The sequence below is a fragment of the Cydia pomonella genome, chromosome 15 (genome assembly GCF_033807575.1).
Source record: "Cydia pomonella isolate Wapato2018A chromosome 15, ilCydPomo1, whole genome shotgun sequence".
NCBI lineage: Eukaryota > Metazoa > Arthropoda > Insecta > Lepidoptera > Tortricidae > Cydia > Cydia pomonella.
Window position 1 is genome coordinate 7,499,646 of NC_084717.1, and position 14,775 is coordinate 7,514,420.

Consider the following 14,775-nt stretch of genomic DNA (forward strand, 5'->3'; position numbering starts at 1 on the left):
TTCGGCTAACAATGGTGGGTGTAAGCGATCGCAGCGCATGCGATGGTAAAATTTGGCACTAACAAAGGAAGCGTATTTAACATTTCGTACGTCGCGTCGTCATTATATGCACGAAATGGAAATTTTAAGTTACGATAACTCCTAAGATATTCACTTAAATTGGATGGTGTAATGTACCATTGTAATCGGTATGAAATGCTCAATATAACTGACGTGTTTAGTCGCAGAGGTCCTGGGACGACTTGCTTTGTAAAATGACCTATGATAATTTATTGGAGGGTGCTGTCGGTGTGGATGCTGCCCGGTTGAGAGCTGTGGGGGAGCCTGAATCTGGAGCTTGGCTACACGCGCTACCGTCGTCGCATCTGGGGACTCTCTTAGATAATGAGTCTCTTAGGATCGGGGCGGCTTTGAGGTTAGGGTGTGCGGTTTGCGAGCCTCACCAGTGCATCTGCGGAGCCATGGTTGAGGCGAACGGCCACCATGGCCTAAATTGTGCAAGATGTGCTGGTAGGTTTTCGAGGCATCATTCCATAAATGATATCGTTCGTCGGGCGTTGTATTGTTGATATCCGCCCAACTGCCTTGTGTTTTAGAGCCTCAGGGTTTAAGTAGGACAGACGGAAAACGACCGGATGGGCTAACGCTGGTTCCTTGGGCGAGGGGGCGTAGTCTCATTTGGGAGCAACCAATACAATTAACCTTTGTCAGCGCTACCCCTAATTAGGTCTTGACGTCAATGCTTACTTGTCAATACTTTATTATAAATAGCTGTTAAGAATTAGATTTAAGTTAATATTGTATTAATTATTATCTTGGACGTTACTCTGTTCGATTAAAATAAATTATTTTTAATAATAAATCCAGTCTCTCCATCTTAATTGGCGCTGAGGACAGGATTCCCGTCGTATCCTGACACGTTCAGAAAGCCGATAAAATCTCGCGACTGTGCCGTGCCGGACAACGTACGTTTCTACGTTTAAACGGGAATTCGAACAAATAAATTTATTAAGAGGAAGCTGAGTCAAGTTCCTGTGAAGCTGAGCAGCCGAGCAGCGACAGACCTGGACTGGACCCGAGAACAAGTATTTTCAAGATCTACAATATTCCGGAAGGACATGGAAGCTGCGGGACTGTGAGTACACCTTTTCACCATTCCCTCGCTTACTTCCGTTATCTACTAGTAATATTTATACGTACCTTTACGGATTAGACATTGCCTTAATCGTATAGTATAAATAGTAAAGCTAATTGAGAATAAAATTCTTTTCAAATAGCGTGTAGCAGTAAGTAAACACTAGAATATTAGTTAATTTCGAGGTATTTTTTTTTCTTTTCTCTCACTTCCCTTTAATTCACTTTGCAATAATAATGGAGAACGTTAATAGGGTACCTGCAGAAATAATTAAGGTAATCCCAGTATTCGATGGAGAAACAAGAGCATTACCATTATTTCTTAAAAAATGTGAATATGTTTTACAATCTTTCCCGGGAGGTATCGCACAAAACTTATATTTGCTTCACATTATAACCAGTAGACTTTCTGGGAATGCCGCTAATTTAATAGGAGAAAGGGACTCCATACATACATGGCAAGAGTTAAAACAGCTTTTGAGCCAACATTTTGGTGACCCTAGGTCCGAGGAATGTTTGGCAATGGAATTAGAATCACTAAAACGTAATAAAAACGAAAGTTATTTGGATTTTTGCCACAAAGTCCAACAATTAAGAAGTAGTTTGTTTGCAAAAATAAGTGAAACAATAGAAGACGAAAATTTACGAGCAGCTAAACACCATATCTATAATAACACTTCACTGAATGTTTTTCTTTTTAATTTGCCAGCTTTTTTAGTTAGGCTAGTGCGTTTGCGAAATGTCACAACTTTGGAGGATGCTTTAAAAATCGTTTTAGAGGAACAAAACTTTCAAACTATATACGACGCTAGGAATCCGAGGGTGAATTCAAACCGAAACCAGATTAATAGCAACACTCCAAAATTTGACAATACGCAAAGGCAATCAAACACACCTGTACTTAATAGGACATTTGGTTCAACAAGTACATTCACGCCATATAGCACCAATGTTTCAAACGGCCAAAATAATTCATTCCAATATAGAAATAATCGTCAACAAACTTCATATTCTAATAATAGATTTAGCGACAATAATCCACAACACGTGCCCCGCGTAAGTAGGTCACCGCCAATGCAGGCGCCGGCGCAGACGCCCCGTCAGCAATCTGCTACGGACAATAGGTATCGTACAGGCTATGATGCACAACAACCGGTAGCATCGGGTTCGAATACCGATGTCACTATGCGAACAGTTAATTCGAAGCGTGTTAATTACACAGAGAATAATTACGATACTCAACAGTATAATGACGGTCAAAATTCTGTCTCGTACTGCGAACCAGTAGAAAATTTTTACGTGGAAGCCTCAATTGTAGGGAGAAAATAATTTTAAACTATAATAAGCATAAAAATCTGCCATACATTCATATACCAGAGTTAGACGCCGTTTTTATGATAGATACGGGCAGTACTCGATCATTTTTAAGTCCACAAATAGCTAACAAATATTACGGAAACTCAAAACGATTTGAACCATTCGAAGTAGTTAGCACACACGCCATAAGCACACATAATGAGACAGCTTACATTAATCTACCAAAAACTTTTAACACTAACGAAAAGCATAAATTTTATATTTATACGGTGGACGAAAGATACGACGGTCTAATAGGCAGTGATTTATTAGATCAATTAGGAGCCGATGTTAATTATAAAACAAGGATGTTAGTCACAAACACCACGCAAATACCAATGACATATAAATCATTTCGAAAAGAAACCTTCAATGTACCGCCGCGAACTGAGGTTAGAGTTAAATTACCAGTTAACTTGTTACATGGGGAAGGAATTTTAAATTTTACCCAGTTCACTAACGGGGTAAGAATGCCAGCCGCTATAGTAAAATGCACTAACGGTTACGCTGCAACTGTAATTCAAAATACAACTGATTTACACCAAAAAATAACAGTGACAGCCCCATTTCGTGTAGAGTTATTTAATCAACAAGCACTTAACATAAATTCAATCAATTCAAATCAACTGGAAATTTCACAAGATGTGGATGAATTATTAGTAAACAACTTAAATAAACTTAGATTAGACCATATGAACGAGGAAGAAAAAACAATAATAGGCAACTTATGTAGAGAGTACAAGGATATATTCTATTGCGAAAATATTCCATTAACCTTCAGTAATCAAGTTAAGCATAAAATTAGGACTAAAAATGAAGATCCCATTAACTTAAAAGCTCATAGGTTACCTCAAACTCAAACTCAGGAAATAAAGAAACAAGTTAGTAAAATGTTACGCGATAATATAATTCAAGAATCACACTCACCATGGAGTGCCCCAGTTCACCTCGTACCAAAAAAATTGGACGCTTCGGGGGAACAAAAATGGAGAATGGTCGTAGATTACAGGCGGCTAAATGACAGAACTACTGATGATAAATACCCTTTACCAAACATCAATGACCTTTTTGATATGTTAGGTAAAAGTATGTACTTCACTACGCTAGACCTTGCGAGTGGGTACCATCAGATAGAAGTAGAATCAGAGGATAAACCTAAAACGGCTTTCAGCACACCCTTTGGTCATTACGAATTCCATCGAATGCCGTTCGGGTTAAAAACAGCCCCGGCTACCTTCCAAAGAGCAATGGACAACGTGCTCAGAGGGTTGCAAGGAATACACTGTTTGGTCTATCTAGATGACGTAATAATATTTTCAAAAAGCTTATCAGAACATGTAGATAAATTAAAGGCCGTGTTTGAAAGATTTCGTCAAACTAACCTTAAAATTCAGTTAGATAAGTCTCATTTCCTTAGAAAAGAAGTCCTTTACTTAGGACATACAATAACCAATGAAGGCCTTAAGCCAAATAATGATAAAATAGATGCCGTATTAAAATATCCAATTCCTAAGACAGCAACGGAAATCAAAAGCTTTCTTGGTCTTATAGGATACTACAGAAAGTTCATTAAAGATTTCGCGAAGATTACGAGACCTCTTACCGTCTGTCTAAAGAAAGGAAAAAAGATAGTCTTAGATGAGGAATATGTTAACAGTTTTGAAACATGTAAGAAATTGCTAACTAACGCACCACTTCTTCAGTTTCCTGACTTCGACAAACCATTCCTTCTAACCACTGATGCATCCAACTTTGCAGTAGGTGCGGTCCTATCACAAGGACCAATCGGGTCAGATAAACCTGTAGCATATGCTAGTAGATCTCTAAGTGATACCGAGAGTAGGTATAGTACCATCGAGAAGGAACTCCTAGCCGTAATCTGGGCCGTGAAGTACTTTAGACCATATCTTTACGGTAAAAAGTTTACTATCTACACAGATCACAGACCATTAGCATGGCTGTACTCACTAAAAGAGCCGAATAGTAAGCTCACACGTTGGCGATTGAGACTCGAAGAATACGATTTCGAGATTAAGTACAAAAAAGGACAGCAAAATACGAATGCTGACGCCCTTTCTAGAATTAGGATTAATGCCATAGATGATGATTTAGACTCTATAATAGCAAACATAGATGAAAACGAAGATCGCGTAGCTGAAGTTAGGAGAGAGTTAGAACAATTAGAGGAAAACATACAACAAAATCGTTCATCGCAACTGGAGACGATAGAAATTTCAGACTCCGAAAGCGAACAGTCATCCGAAATGATAAAAATCTCAGATTCAGATGACAATGCTACAGCGAATTCCGTTTCAAATAGAGAACACGAGGGTATACCAATATTAAAAGAAGCCATAGATAGCAAACCAAAACAAATCTTGGTTCACGCGTGGTTTAAAGACAAAATATGCGTAAATGATAGATCTAACAAAAAACAACGTATCACAGAAGTATTTATGCCCATTAATAATGAAAACTTGGTAAAGGAATTTCTTAAAGAATATGTAGATACAAAATACAAATATTTTATTTACTTTGAAGCCCCCGAGTTTAGGAAAACTTTCTCAACAGTAATTACAAAACTCTACAAAAAGGGAACATTAAAATTAATAGAATGTACAGAGCGCATAGTTAATTTGACAGACTCAGAAGTTGATCAACGCAATTTTATCATAAAATATCATGAAGGGAAAACGTGCCACAGGGGAATTAACGAAACATTAATAAAGCTAAAACGTCACTACTGGTGGCCAAATATGAAAGACACCGTTACTGCCATCATAAATACATGCGAACAGTGTAAGAGAATGAAGTACGAAAGGAAACCAATCAAACCCTGTATACAATTAACGCAAACCCAAAACTCACCATTTCAAGAAGTCTTTATGGATTTACTTTACATCGATAGTAAATACTATCTTACAATAGTAGACGCGTTTAGTAAATTAGGACAGGCTATTAATATACCAAATCGTAGCACACCAGAGGTAGTACAAGCGCTTATCAAATATTTTAGTATGTACGGACTTGTCAAGAAAATCAATTGTGATTCAGGTACCGAGTTTAATAACGAACTTATAAAAGAGCTGCTAAAACTTTATAAAATCGAGCTACACATAGGTACTCCAAATAGCCCCAGCTCAATGGCAGTGGTCGAACGATTTCACTCGACGGTTATCGAAATCTATCGTCTAGCTAAATATGAAAGAAGTGATTCAGATGCCGCTTCCGTAATGACCTATGCAATCATGGCATACAATAACTCCATCCATTCGGCTACTGGTTTTACACCCTTCGAAATGGTCTTTGGTAATACGGATTCGAATAATGTATTCGATATCGATAGAGAACGAAATCTCACGCAAAAACTCTTACAGGACCATAGGAAGAGGTTAAAGGTTTTATACGAATACGTGGCGGAAAAACTTCATAAAGATAAAGCTAAAGTTAGGGAAAAGAGGGGAGGTGAAGAACCACCGAAAATCAAAGAAGGTGATGATATTTTCATGAAAAATACTAGGACTAGAAAGGCAAAAGATTTACCACGCTTCGAAAAGGCTAAGGTAATAGGTGAACCAAGTAGAAATATTATTCCAGTTCAATTAAAACAAAGGAAAACTAAGGTAGCTATTAAGAATGTTAAACGTCCTCCACAGGTTAAGAATAACAATCCTGACACTGATCGGCTCGACCTACAGCCTGGAACTTCAAAGCCTGAAAATAAATCCGGGAATAGCACCGATCAAACTGGGCACAGCAGTGATGAGGATTAATTCATGGACTATTTTTAAGACATTAGACTTAGAATTACTTATAAATGAAGTAGATGTTAACTTTCAACAGTATAGTAAATTAAACATAACTATTTCAAGCAACATAGAATATAAAAATCAATTAAGTAATTTGTGTAAACAAATAGAATCATTTGAATCTAAAATAAGACATAGGATTAATCAGATTTTACCTTTTTCTAGATCTAAACGAGCATTATTTAGTCCTTTAGGTTCAGTAATTAAGTCAATTTCAGGAAACCTAGATGAAACAGACGCAATACGCTATGACCTCGAGATAAGGCAACTTAAAAATGCAGAACATTCAGTAGAACGTAAAGTATCTTTGATGGTGAATAGCCTAGATAAATTTGCCAATCTTGCAGAAATTACAAATTCAAACATTAATATATTAAGTAATAAAACTATTGAATTAGAGTCATTGTTAGAAAGAGAATCCAAAAGAGATATCACCTTGTCACTTATGAATAACCTGTTTCAAATATCCAACAACTTTCACATTATATACGATTTTATTCAAGAAACAGAGACAGCAATAGCTTTCAGCAAATTACATGTCCTACATCAGTCTATAATAAATTCTACAGAACTTATTCACATCCTTTCAGAAATAACGAAACATGCTCACTTAATTTACCCAGTAGATAGAATAAACTTAATTAAAATAGAACGTAACATTATTCTTAAATCCTATATAGTTAGTAATAAATTAGTTTTTGTATTAGAAGTTCCATTGATAGAACCAAGTACGTATAATTATTACAAGGTAATCCCTATCCCTATTCATAATCATAAAACCCTAAAAACGACCACAATTATCCCCAAACACCCCTACCTAGTGGTGAACAGGTTGAAATACAGGCCCGTAGCAAACCCATGTGAAGAGATCGAGGACAACAAGTTCCTGTGTTCGAGTGATGACCTCGTACCCTACGCCACTGAGACCTGCATAGAACAAATTATGATGCTGAAGGAGAACTACACGAAATGCCACCAGAACGTCATACAAATAGAAAAGGAAAAAATCCAAAGGATCACCGAAAACTACTGGCTGATATATACCGAAAATAACCTAATAGTTACAGAATACTGCAACGAAGAAGTTAACAAACATACCATACAAGGAACCTTCTTTCTACAACCGAAGAAACAATGCAGAACAGAAGTAGGAGACATTATCATTCCAACACCCACAAACACCTCAATGAACGACCTGCAAACGCCGTTCGTACCATTACCAGAATTACGACAGCCCATTAGAGAAGAAGAAAGACGACTAGACCTACAAAATGTGGACTTCAGCGACATCAAGGACGTCATCAACAGTGCCAAGTTCAGCGTGAGCGAAAGCAACACGGACGACTTCATTTACGTGGTGAAAAATATTAGTGTCTGGACCATTTTACTATATGTTGTCATTCTTTTAATCATTGTTTTTACTTTATATAAATTTAAACCTTATACAAAGTGTATAGGACGAAATTCTCTGAACCCAACTGTGTCGTCTTCAGATAATTTCTCTCTTGAGGAGGGAGGAGTTAAGGTGGAGCAACCAATACAATTAACCTTTGTCAGCGCTACCCCTAATTAGGTCTTGACGTCAATGCTTACTTGTCAATACTTTATTATAAATAGCTGTTAAGAATTAGATTTAAGTTAATATTGTATTAATTATTATCTTGGACGTTACTCTGTTCGATTAAAATAAATTATTTTTAATAATAAATCCAGTCACTCCATCTTAATTTGCGTCAGTACTTTCGCTCCGTCGCATCTTAGTCACACGGGGCGGTGAGCAGGGGCTGCGGCGGAGGGTCCAGCAAAGCTCAAGCATTCCAAATACTCGAACTTGGAACCAGTTTACGACTTTGTCCCGGTTGCGGTGGAAACTGGTGGACCCTGGTGTTCTGAGGCGAAAACCTTTATTAAAAATCTGGGGCGGTGGTTAAGAGAGCGAGGTTTGGGTCCCCGTTCTGGCTCATACCTGGTCCAGCAAATATCATTGGCAGTACAGCGCGGTAATGCGGCCAGTATTTTTGGAACTTTTGCGCCGGGTACGTGTCGTCTTGGGGATTAACGGGGAATCGTAGGTAGTTTTAGGTTTTTGGACAAAGCTTATTGCGGATTTTATGTTGTACCTACATTAATGACGAAGCCTGTGGCGGAAGTGAAAACACTTATGTAAATTGGACGAAGTTTGTTGCGGATTCTGTTTTGTATCTATGCTTTTGACGAAGCCTGCGCTGTGGATGACATTGACTTGTGACTTTTAATTTATGTCTGGTTTCAAATTCCTGTTTTAAAAATAAATGATAATTCAATATTTACAAAAATATGCTCATCAGGTCCACTAAAGGTAGTTTAACATGTTCTTATAATCCATAAGAATTTATTGGGACACTATTCTGCCCTAAGATTTGTAGATGGAAACAACCCTATTCTACAAAAAAGATTTTGTCACCGATAATCGCACACGATCTGCAATACATTGCTGCATTATTGAATTTGTTGCTCCTACTTAGCCAGCAATTGACTAAAATCGCATGCCATTTGCTCCAAGATCTGTAGAAGCCATAAGGTGTATTTACTAAAATAATATATGTATTTTGTTTTCACATGACCAGGGGGCCGATTGTTTAATTTTGATCGCTTAATTTCGTGTTTTCCCTGTAATAATATCTAGGGATTTATTGAAAACGAGTGGTAAATTCCACTGGATTTCCAATTTGTATAGGTCCTACTTCAAAAATATCGTTTCGCTGTTTGTGTTGCTCATGTTGGCTGATAATTGACTTGTGATGATTTTGAATGATAAATATTTGATAACGTTTATTTGAATTAGATTTGTAATGTTTTACAGTTAATATATTTTCCTAGCGTTAAATAGGTATCAAACAAAATCAATTGAACATTAATGTTATTAAATATTTATCATTTGTAAGTCAATTCTGCCAGCCAACATAAGGAAACAACTCAAAATTTGTATTTGATTTATTTGCCACACATGTGGATAAAATGCAACTTTCTCATCAGTTTTTGAACAATCAAGAGGGCCATGAGAGGGCCTTTCCAGTTTGGTGAAAATAATTATTTATTATTGTTTCGTTTGGTCCATTGCTTTAATTCATTTAGTAAACTGAAAAGTAATCTTAGAATCGGAGAGCCTACCGTCAACATCTAACAATCAAATAAACGTTCGTTCGTTATCTGCCTCTCTATCGCTCTTGCAAATTCGAGTGGCAGACAGACAGATATCTATTTTAATTTTTTCTATATGGCCTTCAGAACTTAAGACCAATGTGCACAATCTTACAATGCGCCTGATGGCCTCGTGCTTCATATATATTAAAGATTGCGGTCATATTATTTTCAGGCTCCTATATTAGCTAATAGTAATTTTGGAAAATATCAGAAAATTGCCTTAATTTTTTTTTTCTATATTTGAATGTCAAATGGTAAAACTAAGAAAATACTAAACATAGAACACATGAAAACTTTACCTACTTCATATTTCGAAATCTGCTGCACAAATCTACGTGAAATGAAATAGCCATGACAATGCGTTAGTTGTTTGACGTTTAGTTTAGGTAGTTTTGACAATTCACGATTGAATTAGCTGGCAGTGTTTTTGTATTATTACCTTTTCTAATAAATTGTTAATCAAAATCCAGCAAACATGGAAGAAATTGGTATTATATTACCTGAGAAGGTAAATGAGCTTAATTAAATTATACATTTTCTTTATTATTAAAATGATTTGTGCATTTATCCAAATGTTCGCCTTTGTAGGATGACATTACTACTGATGCCAAAGGACCGTTTGCAGGACCACAAACCTTCGAAGAAATAGAATCAGAAGATTTATACACTAAATATAAGGTAAATATTATATTCTTGATTTGAAATATGCATATCATTCTAGTTAGTAAATGTAGGTTAACTTTTACCTACTGCATAAGACGCTTAACATACAACCGTACCGTACAAAATACTACATGTATAAATGCATAATGTTAACCCATGTCCCCCTGGAACTGGCCTGTATACCAACATAGTGTTGTGCTTGGTTCTATTCTATGTATCACTATTTAAATGGTGACAAAAAAGATTGCAGTGTTACAATTATAATCAGTAGTATTACATGCTAAGAAACATCAAGGCAAGGAAGACAAGATCGTAAAAAGAATTATTTAGTTAACTGCCTGTTGTTACCTCGACTCAAATGTATTTTCTTTGTTTATGTCTCTGTTTCTGTATGTAAACTTTGTGAAATGTGTTATAAACTATATTTGTACTGAATTATTTTATTGCAGAAACTTCAGCGCATGTTGGAATTCCTGGAAGTGCAGGAAGACTATATTAAAGACGAACAAAGGAACCTCAAGAAGGAGTATCTCCACGCTCAGGAGGAGGTGAAGCGCATCCAGTCTGTCCCGCTGGTCATCGGGCAGTTCCTTGAGGCTGTGGATCAGAATACAGGCATAGGTATTTATTGTGTTGTTTGTGAGTTTTGTGGCAGTTACATTTTCTTTACATGGAAGGGTGTTTATAAAAGAATACTTAAATTGTTTTTGCCATAAAACATACTTCTTAACACTTTCTTAGCCTGCAAAGCTTGTTGAAGGTGTTATAGGAAATAACTATAACACCTTCAATAAGCTTATATGAGAACATTATATTTTGTCAGTTGCCAACAGGACATTGGTGGCATAAAGACAAAATAAAATTTGGCTTTGTATGTAAATGATACTGAAGAGTAATAGAGGAGACAAAATATCTCATAAACATTTGTTAGGGTTTTTTTTTTACATTTTGCCAGTGATTTTAACTTTAAAAATAATTTAATGCTTGAAAGCTCATTGAAGGAGTGAATGAATCCTAAAGGATATTTACATATAAATATTTATTTTACTTATCCGCTAACAGTGGGCAGCACAACGGGATCCAACTACTATGTCCGGATCCTGTCAACCATTGATCGGGAACTCCTGAAGCCTTCAGCATCTGTGGCCCTGCACAAGCACTCCAATGCTCTGGTTGATGTGTTGCCTCCAGAAGCTGACAGCTCCATCTCCATGTTGCAAGCAGGTATGTTTATTAATGTGACAATATCTTAAAATTGGTATCCACTTCTATTTTAGGTCAATTGAGAACATTTTTACTTATAAGAAAGACAAGTTGTTTATTGTAGATGTGCCTCCGCTGAGGCAGCGCGCGCGTTTTCCTCGCCTGAGCGCGCCGCCTCGGCCGAGGCACATCTACACTGGCCGGTTTGTGCGTGAGGAGATTGCCTCGCACGTATGCTCGCTCTGTGTGGACCCGCCTAATCAATAGATACTTAAGAGGAATTTCCTCTGAGGAAAGGGGATGGCCACATCTCCATACAAATGTAGTCCCCATTTTCCTCTCTGGATATACAGGATATATGCCCCTGATATAGCCCCCTCCAGACTATGCGCATGAATCGCGGCGCGACTTCGCGGAGAGAACATACCGCGACGTTGACGTAGACTTCACACTCGCACAACTTCACGGCGATTTCGCAGTTTGGTTCGCGGCAAGATGGCGCCGAAGCGTCAGCTGATCGGATTTAGTTTGCGGCAAGGCACTGATTCAAACTGGGAACTGTCAAATCGATTTTTGGTTGATCAAGTTCGCACCGAATATAACCAAGTAGCCGCCATAGAAGGTTATGACAGTTTAACAGATTAACCGACTCGTGAGCGAATCGTGGCGCGAGTGTGGAGTCTTGCAAGTTCGCGCTTCGCTTCTCCTTTGACGCGGGTCAAATACCGACAAAAAACGGGGACTAAGGCGCGAAGGCGTGAACAATCTGCGAAATCGACGCGAGGGCCATCCACACTCGCGTTCGCGGCTTCGCGCCTCGATTCGCACATGATGTATATTAACAATAGCTATACCCCAATAATAATCCCTACATTTGAGTCCTTTCGATTTTTTATTATTGTAAAAATTCGAATAAAGTCAAACAGGATAGCCGTGGTTGTTAGCTACAAATTGTGTCAAAATATTTTCAATAATTTTAATATTTTCCAGATGAAAAACCCGACGTCCAATACTCCGACATCGGTGGCATGGACACACAGAAGCAAGAAATCCGCGAGGCAGTAGAGCTGCCGCTGACCCACGTGGAGCTGTACCGGCAGATCGGCATCGAGCCCCCGCGAGGCGTGCTCATGTACGGCCCGCCCGGCTGCGGCAAGACCATGCTGGCCAAGGCCGTGGCGCACCACACTACTGGTGAGTAGTTTTCTTTTACACCGTATCAGCAGCAAACAACCGTATGTCCGGCCTAGTTGTAAGTGGCCAGCCCATTCCATATCATTTATTTTTCTTATACAATACAATCATTGTGTCAGAAATTACATTAAATACAATTTATAAATAACAATAATAATCCATGTGAATTAATACTAAATAACAATAAAATTATAAATACCTTAAATTACATGTAAAATAATTCAGCCTATGGACTCTTGCAATGCCAGTGACGTCACAAATGCTGTTGACAGGGTTTAGAGACAATTTCAGGCCCCTCACAGCCAACATAGAGCATCTTTGGGAGCTTTCGGAACATCACTCACAACAGAAACAAAATACATACGAAAAGCGTGTATTATAATTGAGTAATTGCAAGTATTGTTAATTTCCAGCTGCGTTCATCCGCGTGGTGGGGTCGGAGTTCGTGCAGAAGTACCTGGGCGAGGGCCCGCGCATGGTGCGCGACGTGTTCCGCCTCGCCAAGGAGAACAGCCCCGCCATCATCTTCATCGACGAGATCGACGCCATCGCCACCAAGAGGTAGCTAAATTATTACAACTAAGCAAAAGCGATACAAACAGACGAGCTTCGGTTCGAGATAGCACCCCAGGCATCATCATTATTGAAGCTCCCAGAGAAAAATCGATACGAGACTGCACCTGATATTCAGGAAATAGGCTAATTTTAGCTCCTTTCTTCAAATGTTGTAATTCTTTTAATTCTTCTGCTTTATATAACAAGGAATAAATAATAAATATTATGAATAATAAATTATCTTTACTGACACATGCAAATTGTTCCAGATTTGATGCACAAACTGGTGCCGACAGAGAAGTTCAGAGAATCCTCCTCGAACTTCTGAACCAAATGGATGGTTTTGATCAGACTACTAACGTCAAGGTACCTACTTAGGGACATTTATTTTAATGGATTGTACCCTTAAATAAATAATATTTTTGTCTATAAATAAATACAATATTTCAGGTTATAATGGCCACAAATCGTGCCGATACGCTGGATCCTGCTCTACTTAGGCCTGGCCGTTTGGACAGGAAAATTGAATTCCCACTTCCCGATAGGTAAGATATTCGAATATGTAGAATAGAATTATTTATTCAAAAACATAATCAAGACAAATTACATAATATAACAAAAACATAAAAAATATAAAGTGCCACGTAATGGCAGCATGTTGCTGGTGGCTTCCAGCGTGCAGCGCTGATATTCCAATGAGATTCCTTACAGTAACTAATATATCAATGGTTGTTGAATTGAAAATAATCTTTTTAGTTTATTGAAAGTAAACTTTTTAGTTTATTGAAAATAAACTTTTTAGTTTATTGGAAATAAACATTTCAGTTTATTTTCTTGATGATCCATTCCGATCTCTGGCTTGGTATAGCTGCTGATACACAAAACTTCTTTCGTGTCTTAACCGCTCCAAGTGATCTAAATTACATTTTGATTGTCATTGCTCACGTAATATCGGTCGGACCCGTGCGACTCGAGGGATTAAGATATAATCCTTCTTATAAAGTAGTCTCAGATGATCAGTAGGAGTATTAATCATGAGTTATCATGTTCCAGGCGTCAGAAGCGTCTAATCTTCTCGACGATCACAGCGAAGATGAACCTGTCGGAGGAGGTGGACCTGGAGGAGTTCGTGGCGCGGCCGGACCGCGTGTCGGGCGCCGACATCAACGCCATCTGCCAGGAGGCCGGCATGCACGCCGTGCGCGAGAACAGGTGCGTGTTCCCGACTCTACACTAGCACTTAGGTTATTTATTTATCGTAATGTAAATTTATTTTTTATTTGACGTTATTTCATTACAATTATTTTATAGCAAAGTCGTACATTTATTCAGTTGTAAGCTATGCACGCGAAGTCTACAGCTCAGTTTTTATTACTTTGCCTAGCGCTCGAAATGCTCAAAACTAACCACATTTTTTTTTGTTTTTTATTCAGGTATATCGTGCTGCCTAAAGACTTCGAAAAAGGATACAAGAACAACATCAAGAAGGATGAGAGTGAATACGAATTCTACAAATAGATTTAAATTGTATTCGTGTAATTGTCGTAAAATAATTAACTCCAAGTAAATATATGATTAGGTCACTAAACAAAGTTGTTTTTTTTTCCGAAATCAGATTTCATTTTTTATACGGGATTTTATCGCCGTCTTTAGTTTCCTTCGAACACTCATCTACTAC

The 14,775-nt window shown here is 37.8% G+C and overlaps 1 protein-coding gene across 1 annotated transcript; it reads left to right on the forward strand.

The window, feature by feature from the left end:
- Positions 1-9,834: 9,834 nt before the first annotated feature.
- Positions 9,835-14,723, forward strand: LOC133525680 (26S proteasome regulatory subunit 6B). Its single transcript, XM_061862015.1, has 10 exons — positions 9,835-9,990; positions 10,071-10,160; positions 10,595-10,766; positions 11,208-11,369; positions 12,339-12,542; positions 12,956-13,103; positions 13,367-13,463; positions 13,548-13,642; positions 14,151-14,309; positions 14,531-14,723. Exons 1-10 carry the CDS (start codon positions 9,958-9,960, stop codon positions 14,613-14,615), a joined length of 1,245 nt encoding a protein of 414 aa, XP_061717999.1. The 5' UTR covers positions 9,835-9,957; the 3' UTR covers positions 14,616-14,723.
- The last annotated feature ends 52 nt before the right edge of the window (positions 14,724-14,775 follow it).